The sequence below is a fragment of the Bombus affinis genome, chromosome 9 (genome assembly GCF_024516045.1).
Source record: "Bombus affinis isolate iyBomAffi1 chromosome 9, iyBomAffi1.2, whole genome shotgun sequence".
NCBI lineage: Eukaryota > Metazoa > Arthropoda > Insecta > Hymenoptera > Apidae > Bombus > Bombus affinis.
In genome coordinates this window covers 2,552,501-2,577,613 of record NC_066352.1, presented here as the reverse complement: position 1 = coordinate 2,577,613, position 25,113 = coordinate 2,552,501, and the positions used below count along the sequence as shown (strand labels likewise).

The following is a 25,113-nucleotide window of genomic DNA, read 5'->3' as shown; positions in this document are numbered from 1 at the left end:
TTGTAATTAGAACTAGTTGAAACATGATTTCGAATCGCAAAAGGCGCCATTGTTGCCGCGAAAGTCGAAGAATGACGGAAACAAACGAAGCTATATGGTAGGAGAGGAGGCGACTCTGACGACGAGGTCGAGTGCAGACGCGAGTGCCAGTGCGGACGATGTAGATGTTGTGTGAGTAATTGTAATGAAAAAGAAAACGTGTCGGTTCAATCTTATTGAATTTTTGTTTAACTGTCACTCGAAGCGCCTCACTTTTTCTGTTTGGACTGTGTGTAACTAGCAATCGTAAGTGGCACGACTACCACGATCAGATCGTATCTTTTCTATCTATATCTTTACGGTTTTTTTCTCTCGTCATTCCATCGTTTCTTTCGCTCTCAAGCTTTAAACGAGTCCGAGTTGGTTAATTATTACGTTGTGTGTGCTCGATAACATTATGTGCTTGCAATGTGAACGACAATATCGACGATAACGGTAACGGTGACGGCAACGGCGACGGCGACGGTGGCTGTGACGGTGACGGTGACGGTGTCGGTGACGGTGACGATGATAGTGACGATGACAGTGTGACCACTGACGTTTCATTTCGGATCGACTACAACGCGTGTGTATACATACAACCAGTTGCTTGTTGCGTAACTACTATTTTACGATAGCAATCTCCTCATTGCCCTGTCGAATGCAGGTTCAACATTACTAGACATTACCTTTTCATCACCTATTTGCAAAATCGGACACCATTTGTTCAATCAGCTGCCATAACGTGGTAAGTGTTGTCATTGTCGATGTTGAAACTTATTAAAAGTATATTACACAAAAAATGTGGGTGTTCACAGATTTTTAATTTTTGACAAATTCTTATAATTTTTGATTCAGTACGCCATGGCGCACAACTGTTTCTAACGTATTTGTAAACGTTGGAAGTCAACCGCCAAGACAATGTGTTTGTAAACAATTTTTTACGACTCGCATATCATGACCTGTAAGCCCGCAAATGGTCTAATAGAATAGTGTAGTTGCCGTTAGAATTGTTTTTATAATTTTACACGTGCAAGTAATGCAGATATGATAATATTCGCATATAAAAAACAAAGATGAGCATAATCTATTTAATTTCTAACATCTACTAAGGCAATTGAGATAAAATGAAACAGAACATATAAACGCTACGTTCTCGAATTTTCATACGTATTGTAAAGTATGCAAAGGTGGAGGTATACAAGTGATATCAAGTGAAAAGATGTACATATCTGTATACATATGTATGTAGGAAAATTGCGTCGTAGAACAACTTGCACAATTTACAAGCGACAACGTGTACACTATCGAAGCCGAGTGTCGCATTACATACAGGTACACAGGGAATCGGCGCGTCGTATACACTCGTATTGTAATGCTATTTCAGTGTTGAATAAGTTCTTTTGTCGATCAATCAATTTCTGTTTTCTTTTTTCATCTTTCGTTCTTTTAATATTGTTTTCTTGTAGATTAATCGGTCGATAGATATATCAATATATCGTACCGTAAATCTGGATTTAGCTTTTCTATAAAATGTTTAGATGATATAAATTATCTAATTTGTTGATGAGGGAAAGAAACAATATTTTATTGTACTTGTCTAATATTATATAAGTGAAATTACTTAATTTAAATATTACGTTAACGTTTGAACTGAAACTTATTTGCAAATTACTTAAAAATGAAGAATATTGAAAAGTAAGACCACTTAAATATCGACTGGAAAATACTCTTTTGCGTTCCTGTTATTCTTGAATTATTAAGCACAGAATAAAATTGACTCGTAAAATAGATGGACGATGAAACTTAATTGTTCACGAAAAAATCGTGCGTTCATACACAGACATATATATTTAATACGAATAATTATTATATACATAATATTTGAAGCTAGCCGACAAGTTGATTTTTTGATGATATTGTATTAATAATAAAACTATATGATATAATGGCGAAATTTGAAGAAATATTCATTATAGGAAGTGGTATATTGCTATCAGTTGTTTTACTAATTGCAATATTACTGGAATCTTTTTGTAATTAAAGTCTGAAAAAAGAAGAAGAATTGTTGGGTATAGCGAAAACTAAAATAGCTTTACGAAATACCGATTAACGATTGAGAGCCACTGTGCGAATGAACTTCATTAATCTGGCCGTGGCTGGGACCCTGAAGCCATGAGGCTTCGGTGTTGTATCTTGTCTACGTGTGTTCTTGGTATCAAGCATTTTCTTGAACACCACGTGTGTATACAGTACTTGCTATAGGTGTTACATTTAGATTAGTTTACGGTTAGATTACATAGTTTGTTATATTATTATATGATAATATTAAGTTAGATTACATAATATTACATAGCTACATTTAGATTAGAATAGTTATGCATGGTCCATAACTATTAACCACTAACCAGAATCGTCGAACCATTTTTTCGATATATTCACGCATCTAATTTTTTACTTACTCTACCGTTTGTACATTTCATTTTTTTTTTTCATTTATTTTGTATTTATTTCTTCTACTCTCTTTACTCGCCCTACTATATATTCTGTATGTCCAAGTTCATTTCTCTTTTCTAATATTTTGCCATTCTTCAATCTTATATTGTCCATGTTTTTCTACCTTTTCTTTTTTTTTCCTTCACTCTTTCAATTATTTCTACGATTTTTATCGAAAATTTGTATATTTTTATTTTGCATCCTTGAAACTGTTGCTTTATCTTCTTTTAATGAAATACGGTTAATTTCATACACTTTACTTATTTCCTTTTTTTTTAAGAGGAAAGAGAATTTTTATATTCATAAGTTACAAAAATTCATCCATCGTTTATGATTGCTGTTACTAATTCTATTTTGAGCAATCCTTTCATTAAACGATCTCTATAGTTCTTAAGGAGAAAAAAAAGTAACAATTTGATTTCAATATCTCTATATGTTCAATAGAGATTGAAATATAGTGCATATATATATATGTAACGATCCGAAATCTCGCAGTTTTTACTTTTATTTTTGAACATTAGATACGTGTAATTATTATTAGACTCGTCGCACATACTCATATGTGATTGAAAAGAGTTTAAGTATTCCTTCGTGTACATTTTTAATATGTACACTACTGTACTTTATGTATGGACATATATATTATAGCATAGTATATACTTAGACTATATTATATATTCTTCTGCAACTGTAATAGGAACTCGTGCAACGTGGTTACATGGCTTAATAGGAAAATATTAAAGTGATTCGTGCATGAAATTGTAACTAATCCCCGGTATTCACACAAACTCGAGTCATGAACTGCCACAATTTCCCACAGATTTAATCATAACCTTAATCTTTTTTTGGTACTTTAATAATTATTAAATTTTTTAAACGTTCCAATAAAGGAGAAGAAAACAAATATGTCAGACTAAAGTATATACGGTAGATATTTTACTCTTTTTCATTTCTTGCAAAATTCTATTGAGAATAATCATCAATTGGTTAGAAGAAATTGGAAACAGTAACATGATTAAACGGAAGTATCTTGATTGGAAATATAAGATTTTGAGTCTTTTCAAATGATGATAAAGACAGCGCGGCGGCAGATGAGAATATGAATGCATACTGTATGTGTGTTTAAGAGTGGAGCTGGTGATAATAGTAGTGGTGGATACACGAGTCTCTCGGCTCTCGAAACTCTCTTAAGTCACGGACTAAACTGAGTTAAGATGCTCTTAAGGCTAGTAGAGGGTGTTAACCTTTTACTCTTCCGCTAGTTCATCTGTGACAGCTACTTACTTACCACTTGCCATCCAACGATATACCATCATTTTCCGTAACGTTTCAATGTTATGCACGACTCGATGACTCGATATGATTCGATACGACTCGGTTTCCTCTTTGTAACGTTAATTCACATACATCTTTATACAAGTGTTGTTTTTTTGTTCTAGCTGTTCTTAGATCTTCGTATTTGTCGATTATTGGTCATTTTGAATAAAATTTGATATTATTGTTAAATTTATTATATTTCATTGCAGTATCATCGACGTTTTAACATCCTATCAAATTAGACGCAGAATTTAAACACGAAACGAAACATTGTATCGATCGGATCGGACATGAGATATTTTGAACGAATTTTTAATTTTTTTATTCTTTTATATTTTATATATTTGTTCGCCGACGCCTTTTCTTTTAAGTTGCTTTACGTGTGTGTAGAAATTTTTGGAAATAAGAGATCATTGCCTTTAAAAAAAACTTTTGCATAAAAATACTATTACCATAGATTACTTTTTACTTCAATAAAGTCCAATTAAAATTTGACAACAGTTGTATAAAAGTTGATTTTAGATGCATATATATGTTTCGTTGACGCATCGTTACGTATGCGTCTGGACAAATTCATTCGCACTACGGTTCAACAGATACACACACTCGGTGTTTATATTCATAGGAATATGTTGTGATGCGTTTCATCGACACGTATAGGTAAGTACGACTAATAGGATAATGTGTCTTGCGTACATGCGTATCGTTGCGACATCGGACCGGGAATAGATGTAAGCATATGGATATACCTACGTATATAGTATATACGCTAGGTATGTGAATATATACATAGAAGCGTATGATATCTACGTATTGCGCGTGAGGGTAAAGAAGGTGTGTGTAGTATGTACTGTATAGTGTGTAGAGTGTAGAGAGGCTTGGTAACTGCACTCCCTACGGGGTCTACATAAATCAGAAACTCAGATTTAAGCTTATTGTTAGCTCGAAGGATGAAAGAGGGGGAGAGAGAGAGTGAGAGAGAGAGAAAGGACAGGAGGGAGGGGGAGATTAGAAATTTAGATTCACTCTAGCTCCCAAGATAATTATCGCTCACAGAGATTTACGAACGTATTATTACTGTCCTGCAAAACATTAATTGTTGGCAAAACTTAGCGTTGAGGGTATCGAATTACACCACGATTGTTCTACTAATATTTTTTGACGCCGATATTGTGACACTGATATCCTTAGACTCAGACGTATTCGAAGGAAAGATAGAATTGTAATAGTTTATTATTCTATCAAATTGATTATCGTTGTTTTACAGAAGAACATTTTTTAAATAATTAAAGAAAATATCACTGTTAAGCGAGTCGTTAGATAAGTGCGTTCTGTTCGGATCCATAAGATAAACGCATTTTAACTCTAGCCGTATTTTGTATGAACGCGAATATCGAAGAGCATGCTATCTCGTAAAATTAGGACACAGATACACGTGAAAAGTAGAATCAAGAAACCAAAGAGAAAGAGGGAAAAAAGTGACGACTATCTGTAAGAAACAGGTGTGCGTCATTTTTCTTTTGTGTTGCGGACAGTCCGACTTTCGATTTCAATCCATCCACAAACTATAAGCGCGTGTTCGCTGTGTAAGTGACGAAACTAAACGAATGATATGAGTAAAGAGGAAAAAGAGAGGAGAAGGGTAGTGAGATAGGAAAAGAAGAGAAGAGGACCCGGAAGAACAGTTCACCTTCCGTGAATCCAACGGGCCACTGACTCTCGTCTTCTGTTGTCTGTTGCATAACGATTCCATCCCATTCGAACACAACTTGGAGAGATGCAACTTGAGAGTCACTGGACCGTGTACCGGTTGTTCCACTCGTGGAATGCGGACTAGCTTGTGGTGTACGTGCACACGTACTTACGTCCGTGTCCACGCACGCGCCGTTCACGTCGTGAATCCTATCCGTATTCTTTTCACCTATACAATTGCGTGCGTGCAAGGATTAATGCGCGTAATCACACATTTTGACAATAGATCAGCGTGATTATGGAATTATAATTGTCATTACCGTTTACAGGTAAACGTAGGTACTAATCTTTTGATATTTAACTGTCGACAAATTGATAACTTCGTATCAAATACAGAAATATAGAACGCGGTTTAATCGTGTTCCGATTAAAGTCGACTGCATATTGTACGTGCAAGAGTATATGAAAAAAGGAAAAAGAAAAAGGATATAAGTTCGTCACATTGTACATCCAGTATAAACGAATACGTTTATAAACAATCGGAGGAAGTCGTAGCGCATAAATATGTAGGAAATCAGACGATTGCAGACTTGCTGGGCTACTGTATGCAAATTCACTTACTACGATTGTATGTATGTATAGGTACTATAGTTATGTTAGTTGAGAGCATATAGCATATGTAGTTGGTTGTTCCTTCCTTCCTTTCTTCCTTTCTTCTTTTCTTTTCTTTCTATGAACGCTAGACAGTGGGGAAACCAGAAAGTATTGAAAAGAAAATAAGAATCGCTGGATTTGATTTCCTGTAACATGGCGTAAGCAGGGTGGAGTGCAATTCACGACGCAACCAACAAACGAGCTGTGTTCTACATTTTTTTTTAATCTTAGAAAGATTTTTCTACTGACAGCTTTATTTTCTATTGTTTAATCGATTCATATAATCCAAGTAAACCTCGCATCAACGTAAATGCGTTTTTATGATGCTTGTAATACCTAAGTTAGAGCGAATGAACGTAGGTATAATTTACCGTTACTCGCGATGAGTCATTTCAATTGTTAGAACTTTCCTGTGGATGTAACAAGTGGAGTGAGAGGGAAAAGTGTTTAGACTTAAACGTAAAAAATGTCTCGTTTTATTTCACTCGAATAGGAGATACATATCACGCAACAAATACATACGCGTATTTAACCAATATGACTTATGAGTGTTTAAAGGAATATCAACGAAGCAAGTTTAAAGAGGAAAGGCACGATAAAAACGTTTGAATTGAATGAATGTTCAAATCATAAATTTGGAGCTGGTTTTCAAGCTTCGTTTTCAAAACTTTTCCTTTTTTAATATTGCAGAAAGATCGCGAAAAGTTGAAGGAGGAAAAGCAAAAAAGGAACGAAAGCAATACCAAACGCAGCATATTTTTCAAAAATGGCGGCAGGAACGTGTCGATCAGTTTGAAGAAAAATCCGAAGAACCGTAAAGTGAGTATGAAAAAACGCTTGCGATCCAATATTGCGGTTGCACTCCCATATCGATGACGAATCGAAACGACTAAAAATTTAACCATATTATTTATTTTACTTAGTCTTCCTCTTTCGGGTTTGGGCGAACTTCCGATTTTACATTATATTACATTTTCAGCTGTTTGGTTCTTTTTAAAATCTACATTTCAAATGTAATCATATTGTAATCGCTATTTACTTTTATGTCAAGTATATGTATAAAGTCTTGATACATATTTATCCTTTGGATTATTGGTGTTTCGGTAAGAGAAGAACATTGCATTGAAACAAGATTATTTTAGAAATCGTAGATAACAAACATTGTACGTATAACGAACACGTCGAAATAAAGTGTCAGGATATCGATAGACTTGAATGTTCGATAATCAATCTGGTAAATAGTTGTTTGTGGTTGGTCCGCTTTAGATGATGGTCGTTTTTATGTACGTATATATATATGGTATTTGGGCACCGTTTATCGGACTACGTTAGCTCAAACGGCTACTCGTTATCTGAGCATGTTTATTATGTGCGTTATCGTCTCCCGTTCCAACTACGGAAAAACTATAAATTTAATAATTCTAACTGCTAAAACCGAACAGGTTGCTGTCCGTGTCTTTTTTTTAGTGTACAAATTTTTGATTTTATACGATTTGATTCGATTTGATTCAATTCGATTCGATTCGATTCGATTCGATTCGATTCGATTCGATTCGATTCGATTCGATTTGATTTAGTTCAGACTGGCTCTTTTCGGTTTCAGAAAGAAAACTGGGGATAAGACGAAGATGTAAAAGTTTGACTGATCACGGTGACCACTTATAAATACTTACGTCCCTTTACTGTATTCATAATTTCGCTTGTTTCTTACTTATCTAACTAACTACATACATACTTTCTGTTTTAATATTTTCCATGTTTGTTCATCCAGATAATTAGAATAATACATATATCGGTTATTCTTTAATCGTACCGTATTGGAATATTAACGATTATTATGTACGATCATAAAATTATTCGCGTATTGGGAAAAAAACAGATTGTATCGTCAAATTGCTTCGTCACTCAAACGTAGTGAATTTTTCTATTTTCAATTCATTGTCGTTTCTCCAACGGCGTACTATGTAGGATGATCGTGTTCTCTATTAATCTTATCGTTAAACGGTTTAGTCATTTATTTCTCCAAGATGTTTTAGTTGTAATCTAGAAAGAGGAAAAAACCAACCGCGTAGAATCCCTTTGAGTTGTAAATGGTAATTATTCATGTCCATCGTACGTACATATGTATATAAAAAAAAGCAAATCGATGAGTTAGAATGCCTTTGGCTCGGTTTCCGTTGATAACCTTTTCGATAAATTTTCTATCTTGGATTATACATGTACAAGTACATACATGTACTAGTGATTCAACGGGGATTTTAATTCATCGACAAACGTACCGTTATTAACGAAAACTTATTGTACATTGAATTTGCTACAGATTCTTATTTTTACATTGAACATGCAGAGAAACCATTTGCGATGCAACGATTAGTTTAATCTGTAGTAGTATTAGTAGTAGTAGTAGTAGTAGTAGTAGTAGTAATAGTAGTAGTAGTAGTAGTAGTAGTAGTAGTAGTAGTAGTAGTAGTAATAATAATAGTAGTAGTAGTAGTAGTGATTAGATACTCTTTAGTAATAGTAGATATTCTTTCCTCGTATAATGTTAATCTATTGAATCGAATAATCGAAAAAAGAACAAAGAAAATCATCTCCAACCGAACAAAAGCAAATAAAGGAGCACGATTGTTACTAATTGTTATTGCATAGATATTTAATCGCGATGTTTCATATCTTTAATAAACAATATTTGCTATAACTATTGATAAATACCGATACTGTAACATTCGCTCTTCGTTATTCACGCCATCTGTTAAAATCGGAATTCTTCGATTCGTAGATTCCGCCAAATTCAAAATAAATTCAGCTATCCATTAATATCGACGATGAGGTGCATGACTAGATAAAACGCTTGGCTACAAATGAAAGCCAGTTGAAATTTTACACAACTAATTTGGTTCTTTGTAACGTATATAAATCGTAACAATTTTCTTGAAGGAAAGAACGGTCAAATTATCGTTGCAATTGAATTCGCTGTGCACGAACAATCAGAAAGAAAAGAAATAAAAGAAAATTTTTACAATAAAATTATCGAATTGTCGTTACAAGTTACGACACAAGTTGGTCGCACTCGCATGTCAATTCCACCCAAGATAAAACGCGTTACTAAATGATGTCGACCTCCTTTTTTCGTGTTGTTATCACAGAATGATTCGATTTCGTTACTTGATTTCTCGTTTTGCTTCCTCCTTATTTCGCGTAAACAATTCTCTGTTGGTAATAATAATTTATCATTTCACTCGTGACGTCTGCAATCGAAGCGACGCGACGGCGGCACAGTGTGAAATTTTCCATTGGTCTTTCGCGCTGTCCCCGCTTACCAGACGTTGTATACTACAATTACAGTATACCGTATACCAACAGTAAGGAATTGTGTGTGTGGGGTGGGCGGGGAGGTTTCGTAACACGCATTTTGATTATTTTTCCATTTTCCTATAGCATAATAACGCTAACACAAATATTCATTGCATTGCACCCGCATATCCTTGCGAATACCACGGACTCTAGTAGGATGAAGTTAATCAGCTATGACATTGATATCGTTGTATTTTAGACTTGAAGATTCAATTACCCAACAAAATCTATATCTATATCTGATAACGATAATGATAGCGGTAATTTGCCGTTAATTGGTTAATTTAATTAAGCGAATTGAATTGATTTAACAGAATAAACAGAACCGAAAAATCATGATCGGTTAAGGAGAAGATAAAGCGGAGCAAAGTGAATGACGGAATAGTGAATTGAGTGAAATGAATACCCGTGGTAGTAGACGATAGAAAGAGGAAAATTGTTCGATTGAAAATGCTCGTTTTGCTCGGGCATAGTCGCGCGTAGTCATTTAGATTTACTTGGTAGAGATTCTCAGTGAAATCACCAGTCATTAGAATACCAGCCCCACAGAGAAGGTGATTCGAGGAAAGGCACCCGTTAATGGCTACGGCCCTTTGCACGCTTAAATAAATAACTGCGTGGCCGCATCCTAGCTGTGTAATTACACTCAGCCGTATATAGGTGTACATGTAACGTGGCGCGAGTGTAACTACGTAGTTGGCGTGCATTATGCGAGTAATCGGTAGAAAGAAGGAAGAGCGAGCGAGCGAGGGGGAGCAGATACCAAGTTTCTGGTATGCCGTTCCGAAATTATACCCTCGAAAACAGCAAGGATCGTGTAAATGTGAAAAAATCTGATCGAGAGAGATTTAGGTACATACTTGGCCAATTTCTTGCATATTACCATTCGAACGTTCTTTCAAATGCTATGCAAATTTTTCTTTATTTCTAATTTTATTATGAATATTGACTTTATTAGCGAATACCTTTCCTTTACCAATATACTTTTATTTCAATCGCTCTTTACGATTGCTTCTTTACGATTTCAAAATACTTTCGTTAGACTATATAACGTTTTTGTTTCTTTGCGTTTTTATTATCCTTGCAAGTAACTTGCGAAGTTAACGATAGATTCTGAGCAAAATGTCGTGGAAAGGAATTCTCAACCAATAGTACAGGACAAGAGAACCGACCAACACACTTCGCATCGTATTCTGGCTAACGTGCACATAGTCTCTCTACGAAAGACCAATAATTAAGGTAATGGCTACTTTTCAAGTGGATTTCCGTGTGGCTCGATCTGCACAGTCAGCTAGTCAGCCATCCAACCAACCAACCAACCTATTACTAACCTCTTGGCCGGTTATGGTCACGAACAACCAAGATGTTTCGTTCCATTCCTTCTCTCTCTTTTGCCCTTCCACCGCTCTTCCTTCGATCCTTTTTCTTACCCTTTTTTACGGCTGATCTTTTTCCACTTTCGATTTAATATTTGTTCCTTTCTTTTTGTCTTTCCTCGATAATTTCGTCCATAATTCTTCGTTCAGCTAAATTTAATTCTTGCTATCTATTTATCTGACTAACTCTGATGATAAAGATCATAGAGGATGGCAAGGATGTCTATATACTTGCAATCTGCATTTTTTTCATTATTCATTCTCCCATGAGTAAATAGTGTTCTGTCGATAGGCATCGAAACGATATTTTTAGATTTATAAGTCGGATATGATGGCTTACAGAGAAATCGCAAAGAGCAGGAATTGAAAGACTATTTATATGCTACGTTGTCCGACGAATACGAATACGACAGTTCTTTGGTGTATAACGATACACTAATCTTTATTTACTGCGAATGTCATTTTCATTTTCTATATCTTACAAAAGTTTGTATCTGACTCGTGTTCCATGTGTTGTATACAAAAGATCGTTGTGCGAAAAAGAAGGATATTTCCTATGAAATCAAAAATATTGCTAACCCACCTGTATAAATATATACGCACAAACGGTACGTTTGCAAAATGAAAAAAAAATTATAATACAAATTACAAATACTTGCATAGAATAAACACAATGTTAAACAAATGACTCTGATGAGTGACTAAAGATCGCATTTAAGAAATTTTAAGAAATTTCATTTTCTCAGATTTATTATATTATACGATAGCTAAAGAATGTTTTGGGAGAGAAGAGATTTTCTGTAGAAGATAAGAAAGGTTAGGGATATCAAAGAGAGAATACATACATATATTATGTCGACCGATCGAGATAAAGGTCATTAAAATACAGTTTATATAATCAAGCATAATCTCAACGCATCTTTATTCTGATGTTTATCTCCCGTTCACGATTTTTACCATCTTCCTCTATAACTTACCATGTTTTTAATTTAAGATAGGTACATAAATAATCAATGTCAGAGTATGGATAATTCAATTAACTTTTTCAAAGATAAGGAATCAAATCTCAGTTTTAAAATTTTGTTTTGTTACTTTGTTATGTTTTAATTCAAGTGACAATATATATAAAGTATAAACTAATTTAGTATCTCAATGAATTTTGATAAAACTACATGCACACCTATAGTGTATCGAACTAGACGCAGAGTAGTATGTTAACACTATTCTAGTAATAGCTTCGATCATCTGTAAGCGGTACACTAGCTACAAGATAAGTGAAAGAAAAAAAGCATTGTGCAAAGAAGATTTTGATTTTAAAGCACTTTCCGAGGTACGGAGAATAAGAGAGGAGGTATAAAAGCGAAGCAAACATGTTATTTTGTTATTCGTGGTGGTGATGGTGATGTCGGCTGCGCGGCGGCGGTGGCAGCGGTGGCAGCGGCGGCGACTTGATATCTGATCGGTACCACCCGCTTCGATTGGTCCCGACTGGATTTTAACCCATCCCACTACCCGTGTATGGATCGCGCCGATCAACCAATCGGCATTTTAACCGATAATAGAAGCCATAATTAGCACGATTTGTTAATGAGTTCAGCTTAACCGAGACGACGATTGAATGAAACGTTGTTGTGAATGCTTAGTCGTAGTCGTGTGCTTGATTTGGGATTCATGTTCTTTCAAATATTTCTTCGCGATCGAATCGCGATTCATTCTTCTATCACGTAGACATTGTGTGCATTAAATACTACGATTAATCGCGCTCTGACTTTGTGTATATCTGTGTTATTTTACAAATTATTCGTTTCACCTATGAAATATGAATCAAACTTCTGCTCGAAAATTTCCCGATGTTGCTCTGTCTGCTGTGTTGCTCTGAACGTCATCGATGGAAATGTGTAGACAATTTTAATAAATCCATTATCGATCGAAACTAGCCGAGTATATTACAGAGCTACGATTTCGGCAAATCAAAAATCGGCTAGTTAGCGAAGAAACGCTAAAGATTTTCAAATTTTCAATCTTTCAAATTGGCTCCTCGACAATATCATTTCTATCAAGAAAAGTTTCGTCTATTTGGAAAATTGTAACCACCTCGTAGTTCTTTTTAGAAGGTGAGCTTTTTAAAAAGATGAAAAGAAGTCAAAAGAAAACGTTTCTCACATTAAGCTACATTCCCTGTCCCCTCTTTCACTCTCACTCTCTCTCTCTCTCTCTCTCTCTCTCTCTCTCTCTCTCTTTCTCTCTCTCTCTCTCTCTCTCTCTCTCCAATCTATCTATTTATCTATCTATCTATCTCTTTCTCTCATGTCTTTGTTATACTTAGAATGTAGCAGTGTGTTTTATTCGAAAGCTTGATGGAATTACGATCGAAATATGATAAAAATATACAAAAGTGGTGAAAGTCGACTCAAATCAAAACGTTCTGGTTTTATATAAAATATACTTATATCATACATAGGTATTATATGTATATGTTTCAGAATATGTGCACATAGGCACACAGGCCATTCATTGATCATAAAACTTTTGTTCACTTCCCGTATTTTTGCGTTTCCCGTTCCTCACTTTTGCGTTTCCTTCTTCCATTTATTAATCGTGTCGATAATAATTTCAAGGAAAAAGACTAAATTAATTACATTTAGATAAAAGATCAGAATCGAAAAAACGTACTGATAGAAAATCATTTTGTGAATGAGCAGCGAGGTGGTGCATCTCAAGAAAGCTCGCTCTAGTTTCGCTTCTAGGTTTGTTAGTAATCTCGTTAAACAAACGAAAGGTTAAACACAGAATGTCATTCGGGGCAAATGACCTTAACCTTTCGAGTAAATTAGGAGGAGAGGCTGACTGGTTAGTTGACTGGCTGGTTGAGTGGCTGGCTGACTGACTGACTGACTGACTGACTGGCTGGCTGGCTGGCTGGCTGGCTAGCTGGCTGGCTGGCTGGCTGGCTGGCTGGCTGGCTGGCTGGCTGGCTGGCTGGCTGGCTGGCTGGCTAACTGGATGACTGGGTGACTGAATGACTGGATGACTGACTGGCTGACCGGCTGGCTGGCTGGTTAGCACGATTATCCCGAGATTTTATCGTTAATACGATTAACGCAAACGGCAGAGCCTGAGTGCCAACAATGCTTGCCGATAATCCTCGATCCATCGATTTCATAAACAGCTTTGTCGTAATACTTTTTAGATCGTAAACCTAGATACGTAGAAAAATACCCTATTAAAAAGATGCACCTAACATATATGTATCTATTGCCAAATTTTCTCAACACCGCTTCATATACATTCTGTTCATTCCTATCCTATATTTATTTTTAGTCGATTATTCAATGATCTAAAGATCTATATCCCATTTCTTTCTTCCATAAGAATATCGATAAAGGAAGTAGTATTTATGCGATTTACCTGTACGTGTTAAGCTTCTTTACTCGGAATTGAATATATACCTATGAAACAGTGTCGCTCTTTAATACGTTATGGTTACGAGTTACGTTACAGAATATCCTGTCGTAATATTATTTTTATTCCGACTTACTAGGGAATTGCGTATGATGTATTTACTGCTTACTAGTATCATTCTGATTTTAACGAAGCTTGCATAATTTGTTACACAGAATGGTGCTGGTGGTAAACGGGGTCCTACAAGAGGACATTCCAACGGATAGCAGATCGCTGTACGTAGCTCATCCGGTATATCGTGAAACCGCAACCCAACTTCAGTTGATGCCAGCAAAATTAGTGGGACCGATGGGACTTCTTTACGTACGTCAAAGGGAAATGGCCGCTACTTTGCCACACGACAGTAAATATGAGCCGTTTCATTCATTTGTACAACTCATGTAATTGACCTCGATTTTTCTGTGGGTACATATACCTTTATGCACGTAAGAAAAAAAATAAGAGAGGAGAAAAGGGAATATTTAAATAAAATATAAAAGTATTGCATTTCACCGTATCATTGCTGCTATAAGTTATTAATTCTGGAAATCAGAAACTGTTAACATAAATTTACAATAGAAATGTTTATGTTTCATTTTTAATTCCATATTTGCTAGTTGACTTAAAGGCAGTGCCGTCAATCACACCGTAGATCATGCATGCATATGTATGTACTCATATAACCGGCCCTAGTTTAACAGAAAGCCAATATTGTCGCCTCTGGTGACAAATCACGTGTATAATTAAACAGCGTAATCCTTGCGTACTATTTTGTATTTGATCCAACTAACGAGGGAATTACCCTGCAGTAATGCCTGCGACTACATAATATTAGTTGCAGCGATTTCTACTGGACTAGATGCCGTCTCCAGTTTGTCTTATTCGAGAATCTTCCGAAAGAACACATTGCGCATTTCAATATTGAAAAATAACACAAATACATGTATATGCTACGCGAACTAATATACCATCAAGAGAGAGACTGATAGCCAGTCAGACCAAGAAAGAACCGAGTAGATTTAGCGATACTTTAGCTCTCATGTGAATGAAACAAGCCATTACTAGAAAAAGTCGTCAGTTTTAACTTTCTCCGTGTCTCGTTCGCAGTCATTGCTTTTTTCTTTAATTCTAATCTCATTCAGAAGCAAACGAATTACAGAAAGGAAACAGTAATCTATAAGTCCTGGAAATAATTAAGTTTAGCCTTTTATCTCTTTATTCTTTTGTTTCAGAAAATGTGAGCATCATTGGCTCGGATGATATGACTACCTGTATAATCGTCGTTGTGAGGCATTCCGGTAAGCCCTACCATAAAGATTTCGATTATCGCTTAATTGCGCCAATAAACGATGACAACAGTTCGATACACGCGGGCGTGCAAACGCACGCACATTCATTGAATACGTTTGTGAATCAATATGCGATTTAGGTTCCGGTGCTGCCGCGTTAGCGCACCTGGATGGTGCTGGCACAGAAGATGCAGCAGCAGCAATGATCCAGAGGGTAACAGAACTCGCCCTTGGATTTCCAGAGGGTCGTCTGGAACTACAACTCGTCGGTGGTTATTCCGATCCAAGAAATTATTCCGAAGAATTGTTTTGCAATATTCTTTGTAAGTCTTTTCTCTACCGCTACAACCACCAACACCATTCCTCTTCCCCTCCCCCTGGTCATTCTTTTTTTATCATTTCTATTTAGATAAAGTGCAAAAAACGTTGCATTTCTTTTAGCGGCATTTCACAAGCAGCCAGTGGAGATCGATCTTACTATATGCTGTGTAGGCGAATTGAACACTACGATAAGAGGTAGCACTCATTGGCCGATAATATATGGTATCGGATTGAATGTAAAAACGGGCGAGATTTTCCCTGCAACTTTTCCCGACAAGGGACCCGACCAGGCGCTGAGATGCGCTAGGCATTTAACCGGAGGTCAACAGGTGGGTACGCAAGTATTTCGAAGGAGTCGCAATATGTAAATCTCAATTCTAAATACGATTTTATTACGCACGCCTTTAACCTGAATTACTTGTAACGCATTGTTGGTAACCATAAAGGATTGTCTGTCGTTGTGTAGGTTCTGGATGTTTACGACTGTACGCTTGGTTTACTTAGAATCGGACCGTTCAACTATGATCCTTTGAGAGGGGTAGATCTCTGGTTAGCCCAATCCGATCAGTTTATTCTACAACATCTTTCAACTGCGCCGGAAGTTGAACTGCCACATTTTGTATCACAGGTAATGCGATGCAATCGATCGAACGATCACAAGATCAATATTGGATAAATGTTTCTAACCTGTCATTATACCTGACTCTTTCTCATTCATGTTCTTCGAAATGTTCTGCCTTAGGTACGCGCAACACTCAAGTACATACAGGACAATCAGTTTCCGGCTGTCACCGTCTTCCGTGATAATCGACCCCATTATTATCGCCGGGATGAAACCACCGGTGTTTGGCAACCTATACGATATTGATATCGAGTATTCGAATTATGCGTAAAGGCTTATATGAAAGATATTATTAAAATCACGATTAGTGAAATTTTCATGATAATACAAGATTCCTATAGGGTTTAAATAAGTCAAATAATTCAAGAGTAACGAAATGAAGAATTTCTATTATGAAAAATCTGCATAATAATATGGATGGTACAATGATTGATTTATATCTTATGTTTTACCTTATTTGGTATTGCTGATGAAACATGTGTCTTTCGTGCTTATTTTTTCTTTTTTCAAAATAGGAGTCCGATATCGCTGAATGTGATATAACGTGATTTATAGTTGTGCATGGTTTATAGTTCTATTTCATTATTTGCTATATTTAGCCCCTTGCCCTACGATTTAAGTTCTAACAGCGCGTGTCGTAACAACCATCGACAGGGTCGGTCAAACATCGAGCTATTTGACGCTCTAGTCGAGCGTTCGAAGTTGTGTACAATACTACTAATTTTATGCTGCGAGATGTTCCATAACTAATTACTACCAATTGATCATCGAACAAGATTTTTTAATGATATCTTTTTAATATTTTTCAAGAAAATATATCGTCCAAATGCGGTCAAGAAAAAAAATGTTTGTCGCATGTAGCCCGAAGGACGTACCACGAGTCTAGTTCGCGTTTCTTATGTTTGGCCCGAAAGACGCACCACGAAACTAGCTCGACGTTGTAGGTTAAGGGGTTAACGATAAAACATACCACGACAGATTTAGCGATATTCGCCACTGATTTGAAAGCGCAATGATGAGAGAAAAAGAAAGGAGTAATGAGACAACTTTCCTTAGAATAATACTTTCGAACGATTATTATTAAGCGCGGTAACTTAAGAGTTTGTACTTTTCGAGAGAGAGGGAGAGAGAGAGAGGAGACAGACAAACAGACAGAAAAACAGAGAGAATGAATGAGTAATTGAGCGATTGACTGTTGAGTGAGTGGGTGAGTAAGTGAGTGAGTGAGCGAGTGAGAGAAATGTGGTTGTTGTTGACTTTTGCTCTTTTAACTTTTATTTTCTTTTCCAAGAAGTTTTTATATTAACTACACTCGCAAACTGTGGTTATATATGTACAACAATTTCAATTCGAAGCGCTACCGTACTTTCAGATATACATATATATTTTCTTTGATGATTTTTCATCTTAATATTAATACACAATCACGACCGGATATTTTACTTACAATATGCATTTCAAGAAAATATAAAAAGGCATTGCAAGATTGAAATGATTAAAAAATTTGTTTATATTTGCACGTAATTTGCACGTGGCTCTTGCCTCGATTTATGTGCACATCCACATATGTACACGGGCTCTCTTTCTTCCTTCCGATACAAAATGGACAAGTTACTGAAATGAACATTCGGTATTTTTCATAAAAGCAAAACATACTTGTCCAAAAGTCGGAAAAATCGCATATATTGATGTTGCACGCAAAAGAGATTACCTTATTAGCGGGGAAAAAGATAAAGGGAGGAAGAGGAGGAAGAAAAGAAAAAAAATCTCACAATCCGTTATTCGAATGTACGCGCGCGTATATATTTACACATGACTCTTTCATATTACTATTCTCTATTCATTATTCACTTTTTCAAATAAGCTCAGAAGAGGTATTTCGCCGTAATAATATTAGGTAAAATTCATTTAAATATTCAGTTCGAATAATTTCTTTATGTAAGCGCTTAGGACTTGAGGCGATTTAATGTACAGATTGTCGGTCATGTTGGGAAAGAAATAAATGAAAACAATTACGCTTATTCTTCGCTATGGTGTGCTATGACTGAATAAGAAAATAATAATTCAATTTCATATAACAATAGCAAACTATCTTCGCCAATCTTCATTATTTTAATGATGATGGAACAGTAACTGAGAGAAGTAAAACAGTAACTGTAAAGAAACTGTAGAAAAGTCGAAAAGATATATATATATTTTTTACTGCATCACATAAACAGCGGCGTAAAGTCGCTTAGCTTTGCGATACTTGAGATAGTAACAACTATATACATAGCACTGACATTGGTGATGTCGTCGACGTCGTTAATGTTGATATATATTATGATGTAAAGCGAGAAACGCTTAGAGAAAAAGGTTTGCTAGGGAAAACTGTGTAATAATTGTTCGTTGTTCCAATTAATAATATTTTGCTGACAATCGCTTTCATGTTTACACTGTACAACTTTCTTCATGATGTAGTTACAACTTTTTATTTACTTTGATTTTACTCCCTCATCTTTCGTCTCTTTATATTAAAATTTTCATTCAGTTTCTGTCTTTTTATTTTCTCTTGTTACAAATTGCAAAAATGATTTTCTAGTAATATTTTGTGGTAATATATTTATACAATAAAAAATGAATTAAACATTTTCCTAATAATTGCATATCATTCCACCAACAAAGAATCAATTTTTTGGGAAAGAACCAATTCCAAATGATTAATACATTTGTAATACAAGTCTATTCCTTCATAATATGTTGCAATTTTTATTTTGTATTCACGATTTACTCTATCAAACGTCTTAAGGGCTAGGCATCTGTTCAATTATTAGAAAGAAATACTTCTATCAATATTTTTATGCTTGTTTCATACCCGAATAATTATCAACTATTCGCCTTCTTTTTCTACCTGTATACGATCGGTTAATAATTGCATCACAGATACATCACAGATTAATGTTTCGATTTTTTAAGCAAACTAAATGAATCTGAAATTATGAATTACACATTAACATTAACAAATTTATCATTGTTCAGCATACTTATGCAAAACTCTTGTGAAAGCATTCAATGCTGTTAATCTATCAAGAGTAACTTTAATGTGTGTCTGTAGAATTTTTTGCAATGCGTTTACAAATTTCAAAGTAGATGACACAAGTATGTGTAACCATATATATAATACAATATTCATAAAAAGCAGTTAACACGATATAATAATAATAATAAAATGTGTAAGAGTATACGTAAAGTATACAAAGAAAAAGGGGATGAAAAGAGACCAAGGGACACGATTCGTAAGAATTTTGTATTTATGTATGTATAGGTACGTGTAGGTTAAAGTTAAATGATGAAACGTAGGTAAAACAGGATGTATTATTCCTTTGTAGATAGAAAATTTATTTAACGTCTAGTATTGATAATCTTTACTTTGATTATTGTCTAAAAATGGATTTGAATTTATCAGTATGATTTTGCAATTATCGATGCAGATGTAAACTTGTCTTTTATACTTATTATTGACACATAATTGTTTATTTCGTGTTATGGAAAATTAATTCTATCTCATTGTATTATGTGTCCCAAGCGATTGTTGATTAATTTAATCTGGAGAAATACCAGAGAGTTATATAAGGACTTTAATCATCGATAGATGGTAATTCAATGTTGTGAAAATACTCGATCTTGCATTAAGTATAGTTATTCGAAATTATTGAATGATTTAAGAGAAACGTTAGTGCATCACATACACACATACATAGGTGGCGAAATATGCTTTTCATCAAACACTAACATATTCAAATTGTACCTGTTTCATGTAGGAAGCATCGGGATATTATCACAACATCACTTTATCATACATATGTACATATTATTATATAAATTGTATTGTGATTACAGAGCGTGTGATATACAATAATATTATTGAATATTAATAATAATTGATTTTTCTATACTTTTTTATATTATATTTGTCAAATTGCACGCATGAAACCGTAATGAAAGGAAGAAAATGAATGTTCCATTATACAGGCACAATCGACCGCATTATCGGAAAATAAATAATGCTGCGCACGCTCCTTAAAGGGAAGTTGATTTTCATAGTACCCGGCAGCTAACGCAAGTCATAACCATAACAGAACGCTGCGAGGGGGTTGTTCAGTGTCGCCTTGACAGCAGCCGGAGTTAGAGTTGGATCTGTTTTTCTTCTATCGTATTCATGCGCGTTGTCTAACAGCTTAACCAACGATCTACTCTATTTATACATCTTAGACTAAAATCTACTACTGATTATATTTTTCTTCTGGTAAGTGATGTTTTTCATATTTTTCGAATAATTTACAAATAATATTCTTCGATACTGATTATTTTTGGCACACGTATACATATTCACGTGTTTGATCGAATACAATATATATGTGTTCTGTATTTAATTTTCACTTTATTCATTAATTTTATCCTACTTTGATAAAAATAGAAAAATAGAAAGGATCGAAATTTAGTGGAACCAAAAGATTTTTTACAATATTATTGCAACGTTAAACATACATATAAATACATATAAATTATGATTGTCCGATGCAATGAAAAAAAAATTTTTCTTAAATTACCTACGTATGTATACATGTGCATTTAGCGATAAATCGAGGGGACATCAACAGATATGTTTCTTCAGTTTCTTCGTCTGGGTACATACAATGATAACTAACCTTTACTTTTATTTCTTAAAACTGTTACATATATCCATTTTCCATATTTTAGTACACTTTATCGTTCAACGTTCTGTTCAATAACAGAATTGCATTCTACGATTTCGTCATTGTTACGTTTTAATTTTGTTTTAATATGTGTACTTTTTTCTTTAAAATGATCTTTTCTAATTCTATATATTCCTTTTCAAAAATATAAACAAGTGTTTGAATTTTGAACCTATAAAAAAATTAGAGATTTTTAAGGTTATGTACGTTTTTTCAACTATATGTGCATTATATATAAATATAGTTGCATACATAGTATGTATGCATGTTTCGTATCGACAATATACGAGTAATATAAAACACAAAGCTAACTGAACTTGAGATATTTTTATGAGAAACTACATGACATAAAAAATCAGTGGGGATTATAATATAATTAACCTTGATTAAAAGAAAATTAGATAATCATTATTTTAAGTTGCAAGATATTCCAATTGAATGGAACAAATACCTACTATAATTGCTTCGTTCCAGTTCGTAGATCAGTGCAACTAATATTTTAGAGATAATAAAACTAGGATAAATTTAATTTTTAAAGGGAAAGATTGGTTTTATAGAATTCTTTTCTCGACGGAAACACAGTGAAGCAATCTGTTTTTCGTATCTATATTTCTCATGTTTTATTCGCTTTATCAATCAGCAAATATCAGTTTTCGAATTAGTTAAATTCAATTGTCCGAACGTTGTGCGAGTTTAAGTTGTTTCTTTCATTCAACAGAAGAAAGGTAACGAAAAACTGTCTTTTTATTTAATAAATATTATACATTCGCCGGAAAGAAAAAACAATTAATTGTAAAATGAGAAGAAAAAGCTACTGAAAATAAAGAAAATGATGAATTATTAGAAGCTTTTGCGATAATATGTGTGTGTGTATATATATCTAATAAAAATATAAATAAAATATATATAATAAATATATATATATATACACAACAAAACAACAATAATATATAAAACAAAACATAGTTTAGAATATCTAATTTTCTGGTATATATGTACATAGTATATGTGTAATTACATATTAACCTTAACCTTAATCTTGAAAATTTATCATATTAGTTGGTGTATTATACGTACCTATCGCTTTTAACGATACCATCCTTCTAGAAGAATTCGTGATTTTTTTATATACATATTGCCAATTTTTCTCGCAAACACACACTTTTTTCGTGCCTTTCCTTTACTTTACCTGTTCTTCCCTCTTTATTAAGGGATCACGGTTATTCCTGATCATGTTCAGTAAATAATGGGCTTATCTACATCGAAAATCGAATGTGAGACCACCCGATGTGTTCGTTAACCTTAAATCGTTACGCGACATGGAACAGGCGACGTGTATAAAATAAATGTTTTAAAAAACAAGTTCTAATTATTACGTCATACAGTGGACGGAGGATCGACCTTTGACATTAATGCAGGGCCGATAATTGTTTCCGGTTGCCTTGCGCAGGAATTGATATTGAAAAAAAAGAGATAAAGGTAATCTTTAGAACAATTATTTCAAAAACATTAATATTATACTATTTTACTCATTAACTGCATACATATGCATATACATATATCCATACATACATACATATGTATATGTAGAAATTTTTCCTGAATAACGAGATTTTGGGATAAATGCCGAGTACCGAGTATCAAGCGCTGAATTATTCAACCCATCATCAGTCGTTTGTCGTCTTGTCACAAAGTTCATTACTTTCCTCACTCCATAAACAGATCCTTCTAACTGTAAGACATCCTTATGTGTAACTACACACTATACGCGTTGTGAGACACCGCGGATAATGTCGCTGCGTCGCATTGGGTCATTGGTCATACGTGCGTATTTCCTAACGACCAATTAGGAGAATATCGGGCTTCTTATCGACACTCGAAACTACAGCATAACATCTGCGATTCGTAGAAGCTAAACTCGTGGCTTTCGAGAGTTCTTAACACGTATCGTCATTACCTTTATAGAAGACGTAATGTTAACGTAGGTTCATATACTAACAATATGTGCTTCAGATTGTTTTCGATTTTAACTCATTTACTCGGTACACTGCTCGAAAAAAAAAGGAAGAAATAGAGAAGGAAATAGTTTGTCTTTTGAAATAGAAATCCGGTCGTGAGTAAACCAATCGATGTTAACAAGGATCGAGTAGAAAATTCGACACAATACACGACAATTTTTCCAATAAATGGGATCGTTTTGGAAGCAACAAAAAGAGAGAAAGATTAAACCGTTCGAGATAGGACAACAGAGAAGGGTGCTTGGCATAGAAATAGATCGGCTAGCAGCGCGCGTATCCTGCCTTTGATCGTTTCACGGCAGATCAACTTCAATATATGAAGAGTATGCCCTTAAATCTCTGTTATACACATGTATTTTTAGCGCTTGAGTCAAACGACTCACACAAAATGATCACAAATCTGTATTTAATTCCCGTTTCTGTTGTAAACGAGTAACGGTACACGTAGCAAATGCAGACACTGAACTCAATAAATACATAATGGGAATTTGTTTTTCGAAGTTGCCATTAATCGGCAATATGGAAAAATAAAAGGTAGTATGCAAATATCAATTGTTGGAAGGATATATAATATGTATATACTATTTCGGCTTGGTATTGTATTCGTATGTATACTCCGTTTTATGCAAAAAAGATTTGCAGCGTTCATTCGATCATTATGTACTTCGACGCAGCTATGAACTTTTGACTCAAAATATTATTTTCTCGACAAATGCTGATAATGAGTATTCGCATGTATAACTCTATTAACGATAACGGCGATAAAATTGAATTTGTTTCGAGAATGGATTAGAACGAGATGGTTAGACCGCGCAAACTATTTGATGCATCGTTCTTAATTTATCGACGAAATTTCGTGAGATTTGTTTGTTCTTGAATCAAGGAGAAAATCGATAAACAAATAGGGTAAGCGTGTAGCGAACGGAAATAAGATGCATTTGGTCTCTGCAAAGTTTGCGCGCGAACAACTCGTGAACGGCGAGGCGTGGCGCGGCACAGCGGGGTCGACCATTTGAATATCTATCGCGATGATACGAAACGCCACTTCTCACTGCATCGGTTATGTACCAACCAACACCCCCTTTTACTTATATACTTACTTATACTTTATACTTGCACTCGTACTTTAACTGGTGCTACTGCTTAACTACGATTAACCAAGTTATGCATTCGGATCAAATCAAGATATACCCTCGACAAATAAAGTATTATACTTTGATTTATTATAGTTCCTTAGTTTTCACGATGTGGCCACATCTTTCTCACACTAGTATTTGCGGTATTATATGTACATTTAAATCTATAAATGTGTCGTATATTCTGTATCATATGAGTATACATATAAGTACATAGATACATACCTATATCGTGTGCGTACGATGTATGTATATACGTATACGTACTATTGTATACCAGTGGTGCATTGCATGCATTATCCTCTCTGTATCAATTTACAGATCGCGCAACGTCGATTTTTTGGTAATGTTTGGAAAATATTGGTAATGTTTAACATTTTGCAATTCATCAAATAATAATATGTATTCTGATAACTAATCTACTTACGAGAAAACATATGCTTCAAGAGAAAAAGTCAATGATCTTTTCGATAATCTAAAATAATTAAATAGTAAATAATTTAAAAGATAAATAAATAAATAAATAAATAATTGAACACCGATAAACTGCGAGACGCAAATCATCTCAACGATATAGAATAGATACAACTGATATTGTTTGCAATTGCACAGTTTGCAATTTTTAGGATTGCAACACTAATTA

General features: G+C 34.6%; 2 protein-coding genes and 1 long non-coding RNA gene across 9 annotated transcripts in view; 2 read left to right on the top strand and 1 right to left on the bottom strand.

The window, feature by feature from the left end:
• The first annotated feature begins 118 nt into the window (after nt 1-118).
• On the top strand, nt 119-17,009 carry LOC126920074 (protein N-terminal asparagine amidohydrolase). 6 transcript variants are annotated; one of them, XM_050730002.1, is made up of 9 exons: nt 120-285; nt 4,344-4,491; nt 6,868-6,996; nt 14,525-14,712; nt 15,581-15,646; nt 15,778-15,960; nt 16,079-16,287; nt 16,425-16,586; nt 16,701-17,009. In XM_050730002.1, the coding sequence occupies exons 4-9, from the start codon at nt 14,526-14,528 to the stop codon at nt 16,824-16,826; spliced, it is 933 nt and encodes a 310-aa protein (XP_050585959.1). In that variant the 5' UTR covers nt 120-285; nt 4,344-4,491; nt 6,868-6,996; nt 14,525; the 3' UTR covers nt 16,827-17,009. The 6 variants fall into 6 exon arrangements, with proteins under 6 accessions (XP_050585957.1, XP_050585959.1, XP_050585958.1 ...); XM_050730001.1 differs by lacking the exon at nt 4,344-4,491 and adding an exon at nt 686-766; XM_050730000.1 differs by lacking the exon at nt 4,344-4,491 and having other exon boundaries at nt 119-285.
• An 87-nt stretch (nt 17,010-17,096) lies between these two features.
• LOC126920076 (uncharacterized) lies at nt 17,097-22,542 on the bottom strand. Its single transcript, XR_007711878.1, has 2 exons — nt 22,394-22,542; nt 17,097-21,488 (listed from the first exon to the last, which is right to left on the bottom strand). It is a non-coding gene; the product is annotated as an uncharacterized LOC126920076 (long non-coding RNA).
• Nucleotides 19,140-25,113, top strand: part of LOC126920075 (GTP-binding protein Di-Ras2) — an 11,177-nt gene continuing 5,203 nt past the window's right edge. Inside the window, exon 1 of one of the 2 annotated variants that reach the window (XM_050730006.1) lies at nt 19,140-20,865. The gene's annotated coding sequence lies outside the window, so the exon portion shown is untranslated. Of the gene's footprint in view, nt 20,866-22,648; nt 22,796-25,113 lie in introns of those variants that run through there. The other variant, XM_050730008.1, reaches the window with a different exon arrangement.

Bases quoted from the DNA above. Each gene is read 5' to 3' on its own strand.
- LOC126920074 (XM_050730000.1), top strand. From the start codon at position 14,526: ATGGTGCTGGTGGTAAACGGGGTCCTACAAGAGGACATTCCAACGGAT. The intron at 15,647-15,777 runs GTAAGCCCTACC...TATGCGATTTAG, and splicing joins CGTCGTTGTGAGGCATTCCG to GTTCCGGTGCTGCCGCGTTA. The intron at 15,961-16,078 runs GTAAGTCTTTTC...CATTTCTTTTAG, and splicing joins ATTGTTTTGCAATATTCTTT to CGGCATTTCACAAGCAGCCA.